At 47.7% G+C, this 22,204-nt stretch overlaps 1 protein-coding gene across 3 annotated transcripts in view; it reads left to right on the top strand.

The window, feature by feature from the left end:
• Window positions 1-711: 711 nt before the first annotated feature.
• Window positions 712-22,204, top strand: part of AMN1 (antagonist of mitotic exit network 1 homolog) — a 1,280,950-nt gene continuing 1,259,457 nt past the window's right edge. The window contains exon 1 of one of the 3 annotated variants that reach the window (XM_069628558.1): window positions 712-977. In XM_069628558.1, coding sequence (XP_069484659.1) covers window positions 943-977 — 35 coding nt within the window. In that variant the 5' untranslated portion in view covers window positions 712-942. The remainder of the gene's footprint in view (window positions 978-22,204) is intronic. The other 2 variants (XM_069628559.1, XM_069628557.1) reach the window with 2 other exon arrangements.

The raw sequence follows: 22,204 nt of genomic DNA, 5'->3' as shown, positions 1-22,204 counted from the left end.
GCAGTCATGTCTAACACAATAAGTAAGGAACTTTAGCCCTCTAGACCTTGTACGGTGTAGACTCAAAGGATCCTTTTTCAACGTCTGTACTGCAAACACCACGGACCAACTCAACATAAGAAAGTGGACTATCCAGAACATATCAGACAATCCCTCATCCTTACTTGGGGACAGCCAAGAGCCGGGGGGGAGGGGGGAAGAAAATAGGCTGTTACATCCTGGTTGATCGTTGGCGTACATAGCAGGAGAGTCCCGCAAATGATCTCGTAGAACATTCCACAACAAAAGTGCCCGGCTGCAAGTGTCGCCGTAGCACAGAGTGACAGACTGGGATTATTAGGAGAAACAGTGCGCTTTGATCTGCCAGTGGCACAATGATAGTGATTAGCTGCCACTCGTCACAATCAATCAATCAATCCGCCAGAAAGCACGTAATTGAGTCACCCCTTCCACACAACGATACCGCACTACAGTGCACAAATAACCCAACAAGATATTTGGGTTTGCATGTAGCTCCACCCACACTCTGGAGTGATTACCCACTCTGCCAATCAATGTATGGCCAATCATGTTCGAGTGGGTGGGGTTTCTTGACCACGTGTCTGCCACTGATCATGGTGTTCCTGCTCGTCCCCTTTCTATATCCGCGCATAATAAAACGACAATTCCCACAATCCAGTTTTGGCAAAGACGGTTTTTACAAGCACCGCCTCTCTCGGTAACAGTGCCTTGTTGTTGTCATTTCATGTTTGATGCAGCATTGGTGCACGCTAGCTGGTTGGTTCCCTGGTGCCGACTCCACATTATGTTTTTTAAATAACAAAAAAACATATTTATGGGTCTGGACAACATATCAGTAAAAGTTTGACAAAAACAAATCCAATTTGAGGAAGGTTCGTTCACCATCAGCTGCTGGCTGTGGATGTTTAAAACAACTTTGACATGAATGGTCGCGGCGTCGATCATTTGTTAGACATGTAAGTGTTTGTTTTATCGTGTTTACATCGAATAACGACACACAGGGAGCTGTAACTTAACATGCTTTACACATAGCCAGAATATACAAATCATTCGCCTCCTGTTGAAGGTTTTTAATGGATTCCGTTGTGACGCACTACAAAAATAAAGACCACTGTGGTCGATTTTTAGTTTTCACTATTACGTGGCACGTTAATAGAGCCACTTATAATATGAAAGATTGTATTGGAGTACAGAAAATGGGTCTTGGGGGTGAACACACCGTCTGTAGGCGTCTGTATATTTACCCACCACACGGCCGTTACCACCTGCTAGTTGCCCCTCCCTACTCAAAACACACTTTCCTAGTAGGTCTTTGAGCTAAGTCTTTCACGCAGTAACACCAAACACTTTTTTGTTTAGGCCTGTAAGTGTTTTCACTAATCAGTTTTCTGAGAGTGACTAAAATTAGATTGATAGGGAATCAAATTTATGAGGGGCACAGAGGGGGCCAAAGACAAAAGTAGGGGGGGGGGCGCCTATGAAAGGTAATGTGTGACGTCGCAAGCACTTCAGCAGAGAGGCTTTTGTGTGCACCAACTCCCCTCAGAATGCAGGCACGAAACCATTCAGTGACCATTCAGTGACTAATGGCCCGTCATTAGCAGTTTTGTGCACTATGTTCTGATGGGAGGGACTGCAAGCTGCTCTGCACACTATGGAGGTCTCTGTGCAGAAGCTGGGCAGGAACACCTGAGAAGTGGCTCGTGCTCGTGTTCATACTGATGCCAGAATGCATACCAAGATCACTGCTAGCTTTGAGACAAATGGAGAGTATTTGCCGTGTGATATGCAGACATTTGCCTTAGTGAGTGTCGTAAATAACACCAAGAACAGAGAACATGGTCACTGTTCGCCTTAGGTGGGGGAGGTGCAAGGAGGGCCTAGGATTTCAGAGGGAGGGCACGTCCCCGCAGCCCCACCTTAGTGAAGCCACTGGTTGACAGCGATTGTTTCTGTGCCTAACTTGTAAATAAATTCAACAGTCACGCAATATGTGGTTATTAAAGAACCTGATCTTAAGAGAGTGAATGGCTTAATTGCAGCTCTAAATGGGGGCCTGGTGTGATAAAAATGGCTTTACCCAGTGTTCCTCAAGTTATTTTAATTGTAAGCAATATGTGTGTCCTTGCATCTGTTCCTTGCAACCAAGTCCTGCAAATAGGCATTTGCCATACACTGACGTATACCCAGGCACTCGTACCATTTTCCAGCTTTTGATATCATTTGGTCCGGTATTACCATTTTGACAGTGTCTGGCAAATTCATTCCTACGCCTAAGAAAAAGCCACAATGATTCTCTCTGCCAGTGCTTTTTGTATGTCGGTTTCGGTTGCCTTTAGAGCGATGGGGCAAAAGTGATTAAAAAAAAAAAAACACGTTTGTAACACAGTAGTATGGTTTTCATGGTAGGCGGATGGTTTCTGCACAAAGGACTTTTTGTATGATTTTAATTTAAGAAGGCTTTGATAGTATGAATAGGTCCAGGGGTGCACAACTGGCTTTGCTGGAAGGACAGGTATAATTTGCAAGCCTTCTGTGGTGGCCGGAGTGATTGACTTTATTATTAGGAGAAAATCCTATAATATGTTAATGGAACATAATGAACCATTAATGTTTGTTAGAGGTCTTGAGGCTTGTGCTTAACAAAGCAAGGATGCTGCAAAATAACCCCGAAGCCGTGTACTGCTTGCCCAATTGTGAGTTTTATTTTGGTTGGCTTTTGAAAGAAAACAATTATCCAATACCATGTTTCATGTTAGCTGTCAGGCTGTAGCATAACTATAATATAACAAATAAAATACAATCATCTCGGGAAAAAAATACTTTGTTTAGTTTTAGATGCTGTCCCTTTAAAACTTAAGTATTGTCTGCTTTAGAAGATTTTAAGCACGTTTACTTTCCCATTCACTTTTTGTCCAAAATGTAAGGCCTCATTTCTTTTTCATGGTACAAATTAAGCAATACCCACACTTGGTTCAGTGATTTTGTTCTCTTGATTTAGATGTATACAAATAAACTAGAAGGAAGGTGTCGGTCTCTTATTTCGGCGGTGCTGTTTGCTCGCTAAGGTTTACAGAGGAAATGACCGGAAAAGGGCTGCCCCTTATTCCTGAACCCCTTTGCCCTGGAGGGCCATAAATCATGGTGTGAAGGGACGCATATGGCCGGGGGGTGGTATGTTGTGCACCTTTTGGTCTATGCTGTGGATGGTGCATGAAAATTGGGAACATGTGAAAATATGGTCAGATTCTTGATCGAACTACACAGAGATAATAGGGCAGCAGGGAGTGTAGGGAGATCCGCAGAATAGTTAAAGGTTTAAAGAGGTGTATGGAAGGAGTGTATTTATTTAGTCTCCCCTGCTCTTTTCCCTATACCCCATATACCTGGAAGTTTCATTTTTGGATGGGAATGTGGATGTTCCACGTTTAGGCTCTAGGAGTATTCCTGCACTGGCTGCTGATGATGTAGCCCTCATCTCTAGGACACTTTGCTCATTACGAAAAACGTATCAATAGGTATGTGAATTTGATGTTAACTTTATCTTAACAGCCAAATCAGTGGTAGTTAGTTTCTTACAAAAAAAAAGTACAAATAGGAATTTTATTTATTACACCGGCCCTGGTGAAAGGATCCCAGAAAATCACTCCTTTCTTATTCAGGGGACACGTTTTGCGAAAAAAACCTGAGCGTCTTTGAGCATCTCTCCAATACAGCCACACAGATGACACAAAGTATTAGGGCCATTAATACATTTGGCTTTGTTTTACAGACGACTGTCGGTGCCGATCACATTAGGTATTTGTACAGATTGGGCCAGAGGAATTGGTCCGTTACGTTTGGCGCCGAGGTGTGTAGCTTTGAGGAAGCACGGACGATACAAATAGTAGAAAACCAATTCTGTCTTAAGATGTTGGGTCTTCCTGGATGGTTACCTGGCTGTTAATTGTACATTGAAATTGGTATTTGCCCTATATCTCAGACCAGGGAGAGTGCACCACTTAATAAGCTATGGCTGTCCGTAGCTTTGAGGAAGCACGGACGATACAAATAGTAGAAAACCAATTCTGTCTTAAGATGTTGGGTCTTCCTGGATGGTTACCTGGCTGTTAATTGTACATTGAAATTGGTATTTGCCCTATATCTCAGACCAGGGAGAGTGCACCACTGAATAAGCTATGGCTGTCCACTCAATCAAACACCAAGGCGTTATTATCTAATATTATAATTGAGCATGATATGGTCCAAAAGGTTGGCAGTAAAATTCTGTGGTGCAATCATGTTTTACAATGTTTACCAGGTATGAGCATGCATGACCTATGGTCCTCCACCCTTACTTTGACCAAAGTTCAAATTAAACAAATAGTTACTAGACGCAGTTAAGGCTTTTGTATCCCCATCTGTCTGGTAGGATCCTGTGGCGGAACAGAAGACAAATCTGACTCTTTGAGGACATTTCACTTTATTTATTAAATAATTAATATAACGGTTAGCTGTCCCTACTATCTCTATGGATCGTCAGGGGTCGAAATTAGCATTTGTTTGACCAGGAGCAAAAAGCAGCTCCTGGGTATCAGACTTCACCCTTTAGGCAGGAGCTAGTATGTACATTTTGCATTTCACGCACTAACTTTGTATACAGTACATATTGAAGGGGCCCCTGAGGGACCCTCGGATGTGGAAACAAGACACAATCACCACACACAAACTGATATGCCAGACACGAGGTTGTATTCCCAAAATCTAGGGTTTATTGCAAAACAAATAGTCCCAGTTGGCCAAATGGTCCCACACCCCGCGAAGTGTGTCTAACAGACCTCGGGGGACGCAAGAGAAAGAAAATTGTACATCAGTTACATATATACAAAATGAGCATTTTACAATCAGTAATGACACATTCGATGCCGCCCCTAATTCATTCCCTTTGAATTGGAGGCGATGATTGACCATGGTGACGAATATGACACCCTAGACCCCATATTCAGTAACAGTTTGCATCTCAAATTTACAGACACTATTCTTTGAGAGAACACAGCGCTTCTGTTTTCATGGGCAAGCTGCGCGTAGGGGACTGGCACATTCCAGGCCTCACTATCTCCTGGTTTCGATTCATGCTCTAGAGGTCAGCTTGCTCTCTGGGCCTCACAGTGCTCACAGAAAAGGGGGGCCGTAAAGAAGAACATAATTCAAACCTTTTAATATTCGTTTTGTACATTGCTATTCTTTTTAGGAGACTCGCTGGCATCCATGTACTGATTAAAATGCCTTGCTCCCTGCCTTCAAGGACATGTGAGGGAGGCAACCGGGCATTTCTGTCTGGCTCTCCAGTGTAATGTTTCAACATGTCTTTTAGCCTTGGACCATTGAAGCGAAATAATATCTACAGCAACGCAGTTTTACATGAGGCAAAGTGGCAACGTTAGAGAGAGCAGAGAGAAAACAAAATGGTGTTTCTGGTCATCTTAAAATGGCCGCACTCTAGTTGAGCTAATAGCTACGTAATAACTAATGAGCATATATTCTTAACACTTTAAATGAGGCGGTTGGTCTTCGGCCAACCAATTATCATGCATTGCCTTCCGCTCAAGGGGTGCTTAGTTTTTCTAGACTGACAATATATCATAGCTTTATAGACCTGCAGTGAGGGCCGTACCGGCCGTTATGAGCCCTGAAGACTGAGTTAATGAGGGTTTAACGAGGTATGAGGGACCATAACGCCCGGGACGGCCCTCGCTGCAGGTCTATAAAGCTATTAGAACGCCCTCAGGGCCCGATTCTGAACTTGGCGCAGTGAGCGTGCTAAAAAGCAGGATTCACTGTGCCAAATCAGTACGCCCAGGCTCCACCAGTATTTTCAAGTGGGCCTGGGCATCCTCGTAGTGCACAACAGTGCACCTTCAGGATTGCGCCTGTTTGTCATAACGGGCGCAATCCTGAAATCTCAGCAGCATTTTTGTAAAATAACGATATATTCATTATTTTACAAAAATGCTGCTGAGAACATGGGTGTATATGAACACATTCGTATAAACCAAAGTAAGCCGCTTCAACATTGCAGAATACAACGTTGAAGCGGCTTGCTTTGATGTATGTGTATGTGAAAGTGTTCATATACACCCATATACACCATGTCTGATATGTTCAAGTAGGCCATAAATTAATGTGGGAGTTCCTTAGAGGAACGGGAGTGATTGTCCCTACAGGGGGAGATTCTCCCGGTGAGGTCCCACTTGCCTCGACCCCTGGGAAGGGTATTGTGGAGCAGGCTCACCTCCCTAACCTCACATGGGGGGGGCTCCTATTTGGGGATAAAGGACAAATTCCCTTGATTCGGCACAATCCCCTAAATCCGAATGGCCAGTCACTAATCTTTTTTTCGCACCCGGGAAGGGCGGTTAGCCAATCAGGTGGCTGGAATAGTGGGTGGGCGTGAATATACATTTACTGCCTGCTGTTCCAGCCACCCGAGGCCATTGCCCGGTGGCGCCATCATCTTTTTTTTTTCTTTTCCTTTTTCAGAATGTGGGGAAGCAACGCCCACCAAATCAAACCAAACCCTTTACCCACCCTGCCTCCTCACTTACCTGCTGGACTCGAGCGTTGCGCTCTTGTACGACACGGCTCGTTCTCCCAGGCCGGGCATGGAAAAGGGACATAGTCCTTTTTCCGTATGGCATCGTCTATCCTCTTTGTTTATTTTTATTTTTTGATTCTTGGGAGAATCTCCCTAGAAAAAAACAAAAAAACATTTGCACCCCTTATAAGTCCCAGGGCCTACCTAGGCTCGGTTTCACTATGGCCTACCTAGCCTCAGGCTGGGGGCCATTAAAGGCCATGTCTGTCCCCACAGCGGGGGTGAAAGTCATAATACACAAAAGCACACAAAAATCACACACATCTAGGTCTAAAATCACATTTTAAACTCAGGTTATTCTCAAGATTTCCACCTTATTTTACTTATGTAGTGCATAGGTTTCCGGCAGTTATAAAACTAAATGAAGGTATCCTGAGTGGTAGATGTGTTTTGTACACTGGCTTCTAGGGTTGTTGCTCTTCTTTTTATCTACAGTCAAAACCCTCTTACCCATTCCTGCAAATGAAATTTCCATCTTGCCTTCCATCAACACCAGTCTCACCTTTATGAGCATCCGCCCTTTTATGTAGGCGTTTCAGCAAATTCAGTTCTCCCCTTTCGAAAGAAAGCCAGTATATTCCTGATTCATCCTCTGTGCTGCCTCAAACCAGATGTTTAACTTTGTGCTTTAAATAAGTCATGCTCCTTGCTGCCCTTGCCCCTTTTTTCACCATAATGTGACTCTGACTTAATATACACAAGCTTAATTCTTAGGTAGTAGTAAGTACATCAACAAGCCTTTAAGCACATATATTGATGAGAGACATCCATCAAACACCTCATTCATCCAGTGCCCAGCCTACAACTGTGTCACTCTGTAGGAATCAGCACAGGAGGCTGTATTGATGCTTAAACAATACTATATTTTTTTAATGTTCACGAAGTCCTTCTGTGTCCATAAACAAACAATAATAGTACTTGGAGGCAGTTACTTCACTGCGCTCAAAGTCTGGAGTCAGGCTGTTCCTCTTGAGTCTCCTCCTACTCACTCGAGCCCGGGTAGGCCAACCAACCTCTCTCCACTCCAGCCTTCTGCAAATCAGCAACACAGGAAAATATGCGTTACTCCTTTTATCCCCGGTGCTAGGCTTGAGCCTAAATCAATCAGAGACGGTTCCTGCCACCCCCCCCTGATAGGCTGATTACGTGAGGGCCCTTTCATTACAAGAGGAGCGGCCGTCCCCACCCCCTCTCCAGCTGTATCAGTGTGAGGGCCGGGACCTCCCTCTCCACTCCTGTGTTCATCCAGGCCATGAGGCTCCTGCAGCTTTGTCTCGCTCCAGGCTCCACCTCCGGAGTGTCACGGGCTGTTAGGAGCCCCCCCCTTCCTCCACCATGCGGGTCTCCGGGTCCACCCCCTGTGTGGGTGCCTCTCCAAGGGAGCCGTGGTGGCCATGGAGTCTGTGCTCGGCGGCTGCACATGTAAGTGTCCGGGATATGGAAGTTGCGTCAGGGTTGTTACTTGGCTTACTGTCCTCCCTCCGCTGTCGGTCCTTGGGACATTGTTTCCCTTTGCATGCTGCCGGACCACACCGGAGTAGGAGGGCGGTCCTTCCCAAGCAGTTAGGTCTGAGCGCGTTAAGGGTAGACCCCGCCCTGCCGTTGCCGAACTCGGCTTCAGAGTCGCTGCTGTTGCCGAACTCAGCTTCAGAGTCGGCGGCGCTTCCCATGCACTTGCGCCCTCCACAATCCTCCACAATCCTATCAGCCACAATGCCAGCGTCCGCACCATCCACATCTCCCTCACATACCCCCACCACGGACCCAGGCTGATCGGGCAGGGTCGAGCACCTAGACAGGTAGTCAGCCACCAATTGAAACCCAGCTTGACGGTGCAAGGTAAGAAAGTCGAAGGGTTGTAAGGACAAAAACTAATGCAGTACTCGCTGGTTGGTGTCCTTGTGTTTAGCCAGCCACTGCAGGGGGGCGTGATCAGTATACAACGTGAACCGCCTCCCCAGTACATAATAATGTAGAGAATCCACTGCCCACTTAATATCCAGGCACTCTCCTTCTCAATCATTGAGTACATTACCTTGTGTGTCAGGAGTTTACGACTTATGAAGCAAATCGGGCAGAGAACCCCATCGTATTCCCGTGAGAGAACCGCACCCAGCCCTTGGCCAGAAGCGTCTGTCTGTAGAAAGAAATGCCTGTGGAAGTCCGGGCATTGAAGTACTGGGTATGAGGTGATGCATTGCTTGAGTTTTTTGATGGCCCGTAAGGCCGCAATGTTGGTGGACAAGTTGGCCGATCCTCCGGTTCTTAAGGCGTCTGTCAAAGTGGCCGCTAATGTTGAGAATTCGGGGATTAAGCATCAGTAATAACCAATGAAGCCTAAGAAGGCTCTTATCTGTTTCCTTGTGGACGGCATCGGGATGTTCTGTATTGCTTCTAGCTTGGAGACTTGAGGACGTATATTTCCACCTCCTACCAAATGACCCAAGTACCTGGTCTCCTGGGCTCTGAGTACAGAATTTGTTTTGGGTTGATGTGAAGGCCGGAGCGACTTAAGGTTCCGACTACCTTCTCCAAATGAGCTTTGTGCTCCTCCCATGAAGCACTATATATCACAATGTCGCCCAGATATGCGGCTGCGTAGCTCTCATGTGTTTGGAGAAGCACCTCCATCAGCCGCTGGAACGTGGCCGGGACCCACTCTAACCCAAAAGGTAGTACCTTGTAGTGGAACAACCCCTATAGTGTAGCAAAGGCTGTTTTCTCCTTATCTGATAGTCTCAAGGGGATCTGCCAGTACCCCTTCGTGAGGTCCAGCGTGCTGCGGTACCGGGCTGATCCTAGTCTTTCGAAAAGTTCATCCATCCTAGGCATGGGGTATGCCTCGTATTGCGAGATGGATTTCAGCTGCCTGTAATCCATGCAAAACCGGACGGACCCGTCCGGTTTTGGCACCAGGACTATGGGGGAGCACCAGGTGCTAGTGGAGGGTTCGATGATGTCTAGACGTATCATTTCAGCTATTTCTTCCCTGATGACTTGGCTTCAGGGATCCTATATGGTCGAAGTCGTACCGTCTGACCCGGTGTGGTTTCGATGTAGTGTTCCATTAAACGGGTTCTTCCTGGTAGGGAAGAGAAGGGCCGCTTGTGTTCAGAAAGGGTTTCTAATATTTCCCCCTTCATTGCGTTAGTTAGGGGTTCTCCTCATTGTACACACCCCAGGAGGCTGGGTGGTTCATTGAACTGGGGTTCCTTTCCTTCTATCCCAATGGGCATCATTACCGCCATGGGTGTTGGTTCTGTCCATTTCTTCAGGAGATTAATGTGGTAGACCTTGGCAGAGGGGGTTCGGTCAGGCTGATGTATCTTATAGTTAACTGGTGCCAGGGCCTCCTTTACTACATAGGGGCCTCTCCACTGAGCTAGTAGCTTGTTGGTGCTTGTGGGTAACAAGACTAGCACTTGTTCCCCGGTTGGAAGGTCCTCATGCTGCTTCCTTTGTTATATGCTCGCTCTTGGTTGGCTTGAGCTTGCCCTAGATTGGCTTCTGCCATAGCCCGCAGGGCTGTTGGGTGTACTTTTAGATCTTCAGTGTATTCCGTCAACGAGGTTTCCTGAATGTTTTCCCAGTCTTCCTTTACTAAATCCAGAGTTGTTCGGGGTTGCCTCCCAAAGAGCATTTTGAAGGGAGAAAATCCATTTGAGGATTGAGGTGTGTCTCTCGGTACCATGAGGACTAGCGGTAGTACTCGATCCCAGTCCTTCCCCGCTGGTCCTGTGACCCTTCTTAACATTTTCTTAAGGGTCTTGTTGTACCGCTCCAACAGCCCATCTGTTTGAGGATGATAGACTGAGGTGGGTAGTTGTTTTATTTGTAACCGTTCACAGACCTGGCGCATGACAGTAGACATAAAATTAGTCCCTTGATCAGTGAGGACCTCTGTAGGTATTCCTACCCGTGAGAGAAATTGAATGAGTTGGTCACAAACCTGCCTCGCTGATGTCTCCTTTAATGGGAATGCTTCCGCATATCGGGTCGCGTAGTCCACGATGACCAGCAGGTATTTGTATCCTCTGCGGGCCTGCTCTAGTGGTCCTACTAGATCCATACCAATGCATTGGAAAGGTATAGTGATCAAAGGCATGTGTTGTAGGGGGGCCTTGGCTGGTTTCTCCCCGCTTGTCAACTGACAGGAGGTACACTCCTTGCAGAAATTGGCAACAACCCCATAGATTCCTGGCCAATAGAATCTTTTCAGTATGTTCTGTTGGGTTTTCAGAGAGGCCATATGACCTCCACAGGGGTGATGTGGGCTAATTGCAGGATGACCATTCGGTGGGTCTTGGGTAGAAGTAATTGTTCCTTCTGGGTCCCGTCTTCCGCCTTATAGGCTCTATATAGAAAGCCGTCTTGGGATATAAATCCAGGTCCCTTATTTAGGGCGGGGTCTGTTTCCTGTAGAGCCCGTTCTCTGGCTACTTTAAGGGTGGGGTTGGCCAAGGTTTCTCCCTGAATGCAGTCTTCGTGATCCTCAGGGGTTCATTTCTATTCGTTGGGTGGCATACATGGTACTGCAGCGTGCCAGCCGGTTCTCCCTTCTCTCACTCTCGGTTTTCCTTGGGCCCTTTGTACCTACTTCTACAAGGTCTTGGGAAAATGGGGCTTCGGTCGCCAATTTGGGTCTAGGGCTTTCATTGTTTGGTGAAAGAGGGGTAGGTCCGTCCCAATAACGATTGGGGCGGGCAAGGAGGGTAGCACGGCAGCTCATAATCTAGAAATGTCAGGGCCTATTTCCACCTGTATGTTTTTCATAGGATATGTTTTCACATCCCCATGTGTACAACCAATAGGCACACGTATATCAGGTAAGTATGGTGAGTCCCTTACAGTTGGTGAAATGGTGGTCTGTCTGCTTCCGCTGTCCAGTAAGGCTCGAGCTGGGATCCCATCCACCCGGATGTCCATGGTATATGACCCTGAGAACTGAGGCCAGGGGTCCGCTTTGATATGCCCAATCTCCATGGTCTCTGTTCCCCTTCTTTTGGGGAAAAAACGGGCGATGTGGCCCCATTCGCCGCAATCATAGCATTGAGGCTGGTGGAACCCAGTTGCCAAAGTGGGGGTTCTCCCTCCTGGTCCTGCCCTTCTTCAGGCCCAGGAGTACGTTCCTCAGATGGTCTCCATCTAGGCAATATGGCTCGAGGTCCCTTGGTCGGGAGGGGTTTGTTGAGGGGCAACAGGTTCCGGATGGAGGAGCTCGTTACGAACAGCCTGTTAACCCCAGCCTTCTGGTAGGCAGATGCAATGTCAACAGCTTCTGCCAGTGCGGGCCGGTGATGTTGACAAACCCACCTCTGCATGGGTGGGGGAAGGGCCTCTATGAATTGTTCCAAAGTGACTTTATCCAGTATGTTTTGGATGGCTGGGTTAGGAGGCTGAAGCCATTTTTCCACGAGGTCCTTAACTCTGTGGAATAGCTGCTGTGGACTTTCTCCAGGTTTTAGTTTTGTGTCCCCAAGTTGCATGCAATAGACCTCTTCATCTAGACCAGGGGTGCACAACTGATTTTGACAGAGGGCCGAAAGTACCTTACATGAGGGCTATAGTGGGCCGAAAAGTAAAAGTGGGCGGGGCGGTAGGCGGGACATGTCAGGAGGCTTTTTCAACCCCCAATTTGTATTAAACACATGGAAAAAGATGTTTTTGAGGGGTAACGATTTTTATTGCATTTCAAACTTACATTTTGTACTACACATTTTCCATTGCTATCATTTATTTCGATTTAGTTATTGTATATCGTCTGTTTAATTAAATTATATATATTTTATTGACCCTTGATTGGACATTCCGTTATTTTGGACTGCTATAGTTTGCTGTTTGGGTTACCCAAGAGGAGTATGGCCTTCGTTGAGTCAGGTTTCCTCAAAAAAGCAAAGGATGTACATCTCCTAACTGTGCCTGTTTTAGCTTTATTATTGAGTTCACTCTTGGAGTGCAACACTATGCCCCATGGCTCCCATCCCCAACCAAACACTATGCCCCATGGTCCCCTCACCCCCAACCAAACACTATGCCCCATGGCTCCCATCCCCAACCAAACACTATGCCCCATGGGCCCCCTCACCCCCAACCAAACACTATGCCCCTTGGGCCCCCTCACCCCCAACCAAACACTATGCCCCATGGCCCCCACCCCCAACCAAACACTATGCCCCCTGCCCCTCACCCCCCAAGCAAACACTATGCCCCCTGTCCCTCACCCCCAACCAAACACTATGCCCCATGGCCCCCTCACCCCCCTAACCCCCAACCAAACACTATGCCCCATGGGCCCCTCACCCCCAACCAAACACTATGCCCCATGGGCCCCTCACCCCCAACCAAACACTATGCCCCATGGCCCCCAACCAAACACTATGCCCCATGGCCCCCACCCCCAACCAAACACTATGCCCCCTGTCCCTCACCCCCAACCAAACACTATGCCCCATGGCCCCCTCACCCCCAACCAAACACTATGCCCCATGGCTCCCACCCCCAACTTAACACTATGCCCCCTGTCCCTCACCCACCAAGCAAACACTATGCCCCCTGTCCCTCACCCACCAAGCAAACACTATGCCCCCTGTCCCTCACCCACCAAGCAAACACTATGCCCCCTGTCCTTCACCCACCAAGCAAACACTATGCCCCCTGTCCCTCACCCCCAACCAAACACTATGCCCCCTGTCCCTCACCCCCCAACCAAACACTATGCCCCCTATCCCTCACCCCCAACCAAACACTATGCCCCATGGCCCCCTCACCCAAACCAAACACTATGCCCCATGGGCCCCTCACCCCCAACCAAACACTATGCCCCATGGCCCCCACCCCAACCAAACACTATGCCCCATGGCCCCCACCCCCAACCAAACACTATGCCCCCTGTCCCTCACCCGCAACCAAACACTATGCCCCATGGCCCCTCACCCCCAACCAAACACTATACCCCAAACACACTCTCAAGCATGCACCCATACAGACCCGAACCCCCGCCCCCAACGCAGCACACACATTCTCAAGCATGAACCCATACAGACCCGAACCCCCCGCCCCCAACGCAGCACACACATTCTCAAGCATGCACCCATACAGACCCGAACCCCCCACCCCCCAACTCAGCACACACACATGCACCCTTACAGACCCGAACCCCCCACCCCCCAACTCAGCACACACACATGCACCCTTACAGACCCGAACCCCCACCCCCCAACTCAGCACACACACATGCACCCATACAGACCCGAACCCCCCACCCCCCAACTCAGCACACACACATGCACCCATACAGACCCGAACCCCCCACCCCCCAACTCAGCACACACACATGCACCCATACAGACCCGAACCCCCCACTCCCCAACTCAGCACACACACATGCACCCTTACAGACCCGAACCCCCCACCCCCCAACACAGCGCACACACATGTACCCTTACAGACCCGAACCCCCACCCCCCAACTCAGCACACACACATGCACCCATACAGACCCGAACCCCCCACCCCCCAACTCAGCACACACACATGCACCCATACAGACCCGAACCCCCCCACCCCCCAACTCAGCACACACACATGCACCCTTACAGACCCGAACCCCCCACCCCCCAACACAGCGCACACACATGTACCCTTACAGACCCGAACCCCCACCCCCCAACTCAGCACACACACATGCACCCATACAGACCCGAACCCCCCACCCCCCAACTCAGCACACACACATGCACCCATACAGACCTGAACCCCCACCCCCCAAATCAGCACACACACAGACCCGAACCCCCCCAACCCCAACTCAGCACATACACAAACATGCACCCATACAGACCCGAACCCCCACCCCCCCAACTCAGCACACAAAAAACATTCAAATCAAAACATTCATACACATCCGACACCCACCCCCACCCCCGCATCTCAACATACACACAAAATACATTCAAATACAAACATTCACACACATCAGACACACCCCCCACCCCCGCATCTCAACATACACATAAGATGCATTCAAATTCCAACATTCATACACATCCGACACCCACCCCCGGATCTCAACACACACACAAAATACATTCAAATTCCAACATTCATACACATCCGACACCCACCCCCGCATCTCAACACACACACAAAATACATTCAAATTCCAACATTCATACACATCCGACACCCCCCACCCCCGCATCTCAACATACACATAAAATGCATTCAAATTCCAACATTCATACACATCCGACACCCACCCCCGCATCTCAACACACACACAAAATACATTCAAATTCCAACATTCATACACATCCGACACCCCCCCACCCCCGCATCTCAACATACACATAAAATGCATTCAAATTCCAACATTCATACACATCCGACACCCCCCCACCCCCGCATCTCAACATACACATAAAATGCATTCAAATTCCAACATTCATACACATCCGACACCCACCCCCGCATCTCAACATACACATAAAATGCATTCAAATTCCAACATTCATACACATCCGACACCCCCCCACCCCCGCATCTCAACACACACACAAAATACATTCAAATTCCAACATTCATACACATCCGACACCCCCCCACTCCCGCATCTCAACATACACATAAAATGCATTCAAATTCCAACATTCATACACATCCGACACCCACCCCCGCATCTCAACACACACACAAAATACATTCAAATTCCAACATTCATACACATCCGACACCCCCCCACCCCCGCATCTCAACATACACATAAAATGCATTCAAATTCCAACATTCATACACATCCGACACCCCCCCACCCCCGCATCTCAACATACACATAAAATGCATTCAAATTCCAACATTCATACACATCCGACACCCACCCCCGCATCTCAGCACACACACAAAATACATTCAAATTCCAACATTCATACACATCCGACACCCCCCATCCCAACATACACACACAAACATAAAGTAAAACAGACCCGACACACAAACGCAAACAGACCACTTACCGGAGACGTGCTGGAAGGCAGGTAAGCGGCAGGTAAGCAGGAACGCTGGAATCGTACTACGGCTGGCGTGGTCCAAGGCTGAAATGCCTTCCGGCATCAAGCCTTATGGACCACGCCAGCCGTAGTGCTGGCCCTCCATTGGGTCAGCACACACACACTACGTGGCTCGTAGGAGCAACGTGGTGCATGTGTGCTGAGCCAATGACGGCCAGTGTTTTGTCCGGCCCGGAAGACAACAAAGACTTTCCCAATGGAGGGCGGCCGCGGGCCGCCCTCCATTAGGAAAGTCTTTGTGCCTCGCGGGCCGGACAAAAGAGCATGGCGGGCCGCAACTGGCCCGCGGGCCGTATGTTGTGCACCCATGATCTAGACTGAGTCTATCCAAAACGGCCTTCTTTATCTCTGCATCGGGCGTGTTGCCGTTGTGGTTTACTGCCTGGTATGCCCCTTGCATTATCCCTGATAATAGGGGAGCCACATACTGTCCCCATCGGTCCACTGGCCATTGGGCGTTCCTGGCTATCCTCTCAAAGCGGTAAAGAAGAACGCCGGGTCTTCTCCGTCTTTGAATTTTTGTAGGATGGCGGAGGGAACCAGCGGTTGATTATGGGAACTCGCCACCACATCAGTCAGGCGAAGGATTGTCTCTTGTTGTTTATCCCGTGAGACTGTCTGGAGGGAACCCTGCATTTGAATCACCTGCTGAAAGGCTCGGCGGCCCGCTACTGCAAATCAGCAACACAGGAGAATCTGCGTTACTCCTTTTAGCCCTGGTGCTAGGCTTGGGCCTAAACCAATCAGAGACAGTCCCTGCCACCCCCACCCCGATAGGCTGATTACGTGAGGGCCCTATCACTACAAGAGGAGCTCCCGTCCCCACCCCCTCTCCAGCTGTATCAGTGTGAGGGCCGGGACCTCCCTCTCCACCCCTGTGTTCATCCGGGCCATGACGCTCCTGCAGCTCTCTCTCGCTCCAGGCTCTGCCTCCAGAGTGTCACGGGCCATTAGGAGCTACTCCCCCCCTCCTCCACCATGCGGGCCTCCTGGTCCGCCCCTGTGTGGGCGCCTCTCCTAGGGAGCCATGTTGGCCATACAGGCCATGCTCGCTGGCTGCACAGGTAAGCGTCTGGGATATGGGGGTTGCGGCGGGGTTGTTACTTGGCTTACTGCCCTCCCTCCAGTGTCGGTCCGGCAGGCCGCGCATTAGACATTGTTTCCCTTTGCATGCTGCCGGACCGACACCGGAGGGAGGGCGGTAAGCCAAGTAACAACCCCGCCCCGGCGGTCCTTCCCAAGCAGTTCAGTTCGAGCGCGGTAAGGGTAGACCCCGCCTTGCAAGATACATTCCCCCCATAAATGAAGTCCACTGAGCAAGATGGCTCTTTTCGGGATCTGGATGGTTTCTGTGCCTTAAGGAAAAAGTGTGAAAAGAAAATTGATGAAGAAATGGTCCCTTTACCTGCAGTGCCAAGAGCCAGCTCCAGGAACCTCCTGTAAACACTCTGCAAACAAGGAATATGCCAAATTCATAATTCAGTTGCAACATATAGGAGAAGAAATACAATCCCAAATAGTTTATTTCTAACCTTGGGTATTTCTTGTATTTTGAAACTGGTATGTACTGGGACAACCTTTTAGCACCGTTTTGTGCTACTCCTATCAATGCCCCAGTGTGCTCTATATTGTTGACTCCTATCTAGGTTTCGCGCCAAAGCACACTGCATCTCTTCTATATTATGCTCTGTTGTCTGTTTATTGTGCACAAAAGTCTGTATCACATCGATTACATTGTTCTGTACTGTGTCTCCAATGTATGTATAAACTAGTTATCCCTAAAATGCCACATTGAATTATCCCATGGTGCTTTCTGTGTTTTCATAACTAGTTACACATTTGAAAGTGCTTTTATCTTTTTATCGATGTACTCTATTGCACTCTTATGCAGACATTCTTTAAAAAGTACATCGCATAGATATATAATGTGCCCTGTTGTATTCACGTTTGGGTGTTTCTAGAAAGGAGAATTTGTCAGATTTATACAATGTCTGTTTCATATCCTGGCGTCACTATATAGTGGTGCACTGAGTCCTTACGCTTTGCATATCTTTGTCCAGGGGGAACAATTTCAAGTTGAAAGCTATTAGCAAGCCTTAAAAATTCACAATTTTTCACATACACATAGCACAATGTTTATTACTCGCCAAGAACCCATTATCGCTAGCTAGTAGCAAGTGCACATTTTCACCCCGTCTTTGTGCTTTGTATTTAAGTGCTCCAGTGAACGGACATTGCTCTGTACTCGCACTGAGAAGTCCCGAAGATAACGCACTTAATTGTTTGTGGGGAGTTGCTGAACCGAGTGCCATTGCCCTAAAGTAAAGTGATAACATAGAGACTGCTCCGGTGTACAGTGCGAGGGAGCCATATTACAAAGGAACGTTTGTGTTGGAAATGTCTGCCTCTTACTCGCTGCCATCATGATGAAAAGGGTGTTCTTGCAACATGGGCTATAGTTGTCTGTGCATCCAAGAGACATTTTTGAATGAAGTAAAAGAGAGTTATACGAACTGAAACCATTTGTAGGGCCATTTAGTATAATTCCTGAGACTGGGTAGATGCTAAGGAAATGCGAAGAAATGTACATCGAAGATGGAACTTCTGCCACTTCCCAAAGGATATGGGCCAGCTATTTGAAGTGTGTTTTAAAAGCCAAAGAATTCTGCCGGTCCCAGAACATTTATTGGAGCTTTGGAACATTAATGAACAATTCCATGATTTCCTCACTGTGCCATGTTCCTAATATTGTTTGCACTAGCCGCACTTGTGAATTCTAAGAGAAAATAACCTTTTATTCAAAGTTCCCTTCTATCTTGCAATGTATTTCGTTTAACTGAAATAATGTGAAGTTTAATAAAGAAAGGAAGTATTATTCGACTGTATCTTGCCATGCTTTTTACATCACGTCGGATTGCACTACCTTTCTATTTAACATGAAGTAAGATTTATCTTTGCAAGTCCCTGGAGTCGGCTTGGAGCAGCTAGCCCCCAACCTCAGGAATGTCCAAAGGCAGAACGAGGGCACAATAAATCTCCCGATTCATTGTGTTCAAACTAGTTTTGCCCCTTGAACATTGCGAGATGCTAGCAAATGTATAAGAACAAAGGGAGCTCTTACACCCATCAACTTAAGGCCCCTCATAAAAATCAATTTAATTGAAGTCACAGGACTGCTGTAAAAAAACAATCAAGATAGCATGGACATGTATTAATGTCATGAAAGCAAATGTAAATGCAATGCGCCACCAGTGACACCGGCAGGCCAGAATCAGCTTTTATACTTGTCAAATTGAATAGAAAGTAAATGTGTTGCATTTTAACTCAAAAATATAATAAAATACAAATTTGTAACTTTAGAAAGGAAGGTCCTAAAAACTTGGAACAAATGTCAAATTATACATACAAATTGTCCTATGCCCCATATAAAATATGCATAATTGCCCATTTAAAATTTGCATAATGAAAAAATTAAATAAAACCTAGGAAAATGAATTCTCTCTGTGAAATATACATCACACAGGAACACACTGTCTTGAATTGTTCCTTCTGACATCTAGATTATAATTATCTTTAGTCTATTAAACTACCACAGTTACCTGGCATTTGTGTTAAGATGGATTTCTAAACTCTGATGGACCGAAGTTTATGAGGCCACTCTAGTTTAGTGGAACAGGGGAACCTTCTGGACAAACCAGACCAATCTACGGTAGCTTGGCAGGTGGTCAAGACTAAGCCTCAGGAGGGGTGAGCGTGACCGGAAGCCCACAATGAGCACACAGAGTAAAACTCCACAGAATACTCTTGGACAAGGGAATATCAAAAATACATTTATTATAGGTCTTAAAACTAAACGCAAATAAACCATAGTAATAAACTGTTACCACATACGCCTTACACTACCACACACGCCTTACACTATATACCATAAATACAAATGCGTTTCACCTAATGCGGATAAGCTGTGAGAATACAACCACACAGTAAATTAACACAGATATCGCATTAGGCAGTTCTTCTAAGTCAATCCCTTACTTGTGCAGTCCAGCCCTACGAAGTGTACAGCAGTGTGTTAACAATGCACGGTCGAATGTAAAAGCGACAGCGGGTCCTCTTCAGGGAGCTGTAGCAGTTCAGGAAGGGGATTGACGCGATGAAGAATAATGCCATATTATTCGAGTCGGGTCTACCATTGCAGGTAGAGCGACTTCGGGAATAGCTAGGGAGCGCTGTCTAGCCGAGCTAAGGTGAGTATTTCAGGGATTATTGTGTGTAAAGAACAATGGCTGTGCCAGGGGGCCACCGGTAAGTGATGCAAGTAGTTACCGAGCCTCGACAGAGTCCGGGCCAAATATTGCCAGTCTTACCCCTGCAGTTACACGTCGTTCCGGCTCTCAGGGGCTGCGGTACGGGACGATCATCTGTGGCGGGACAGTAGCTTTTTTTCAGCTCTCGAAGAAGAAAGGAAGACCGTTTCAGTGGAGCACGTCTCAGGGCAAAGGGGGGCTGGTATGCAAGGCTCCTACAACGATCGTCACCAAAGCGGGGCAACACAAGGACCGCAAATACTCGCGGCGTGGCGCGCTCTCATAACTCGGGACCTAGATGACTGGAGAGGGCCCAGGACCACAAGTTAGCGATTCCCAAAGTTTCGAGTCTCAACTCGGTACGGCGGTGCTCCTAGGCGATGCCCCGGGTTTGAGCTAGTTAGTTCGCTCGATGGCCCAGGAACGCTTTCGAAGAGGCTCTTTTCGAGGGTAAGCAGGAGGCGCCAAGAGTAGTTGGTCCCAAAGGGTCGAAGCGCCCTTGCAGGCCTTCTGCGTTTCGGTACAAAAGCAGCGGTCTGACGGACGGGACAACAGCAGGGTCAGGGTGCCAAACCTTCCATCATGTCTGCGGTGGTTCCACAGGTCTGCTCATTTGTTTCAGGATGCTTGGCTCCTTCTATAGTTCGGTGTGAACTTCAGTTGATCGACCTGGAATGGATGTAGAGCCCCATCTCCTATCCAAGATTCGCTTTGCGCTCAAATCTGGTATAGCCAATGGAAGATCTGCCTTCTTGCAGTCACGCTAGTTGTGGCCCAATCACGCCCAGCAGTGGTTCCAGTCATTCAGGCATGCCAGACATACCGGCACCAGTAGTGTGGATTGGGACCAGACAGTCCCAACCCTCTTCCTGAGCACTAGCACACTTGACATGCAGGAGAACAATGGGGTTTTCGCAGGAGGCTGCATGCCCAAATAAGGAATACATGGGTCACTCAACCTGGGGGAAGGTAAAGGGAGAAAATGGCCAAAAGACTTAGTGGCACGGCCATTTTCGGCACTGGCCACATTCTAGAGCCAAATGCGGTAAACATGTTTTTTTAGTTCATTAAAAAGAAGTAAAAATACTTTAAAAGTAAACTGCTGCCACCAGTTCGTCCTACGCACACTTGTACAATCACCAAAAATTCCTCAGAGGATGGCTAGGGCCATAAAACAACAGGACTCCTATGCGCAGTACTTGGCACATGGATAAAAAAGTTACCAAGAAACGGCAACATAGTCAAAGACTAAGGGAAACATAGTTTCCCAGTACTGACAGTCTGGAGGACGTGTCAGAATCCCCATAATAAATGAGCAAAACCCCAGAGGAGTGCAGTGGAAGGCTGTTCTCCACTGGAAAAAGTCAGGTTAGGTAAGCCAAACAAAAGCAAAAAGTTTGGGGGGGGGGTCCATAAATGGAGGGAAAATTGCACCCCTAAGGGAAATCTTTCCAAACTGTATGAAAGAAATGCCTCTTCATAGAATTTGGAGGGACATTCCCTCCCATCCTTTCAGTCATTGACTAAGAGTCCCTCTGGTCAAGTCACAAGATATGATAGTTTATTTATATAGCGCCTATACACAATGTGTTTCAAAGCGCTTCAAGGCAAGGGAGGGAACAAGGGAAAATACAATGACATTCTTACAGGCCATGAACAATAAGGATGTGAAATTAACTATCGTACTCGGCCTGACGACATTTCAGATAGTGCAAGAGCTAAGACATAGATAAGGAAGGGAGGGGGAGAGTGGGAAGGAAATAGAAACAGACAGGCGACTACCGTACTAGGCCTGATGACATTTCTGGTAGAGCCGGAGAAAAGCAAAAGGTGAGGGAGAGGGGTGCAGAAAGGGATGGGAGGAACAAAACAAGCGACTATCATACTAGGTCTGACGACATTTCAGATAGTGCTAGAGTGAGGAAAACAGTAATGACAGGGGGGAGGAAACAGACAAGGTTGCTATCATATTAGGTCCAGGGACAATTCTGATAGAGTAAGTGCATAGAAGAAAGTAAGGGGAGGAGATATGAAAAGGGAGAAGGTAAAGGAGGAGAGAACAGAGAGTAAGCAGTCAAAAAGAGTGAAGAAGCAAGAGTGGAGAGCGAATACAATTGCAGAAGTCAGTAGTAACACATAATGTTGCAAGCCAGGATACAAGGAGAGAAGATAAGGAGA

The sequence above is a fragment of the Ambystoma mexicanum genome, chromosome 12, assembly GCF_040938575.1.
Source record: "Ambystoma mexicanum isolate Mex_15411 chromosome 12, UKY_AmexF1_1, whole genome shotgun sequence".
NCBI lineage: Eukaryota > Metazoa > Chordata > Amphibia > Caudata > Ambystomatidae > Ambystoma > Ambystoma mexicanum.
This window is presented reverse-complemented; position numbering and strand designations above follow the sequence as displayed.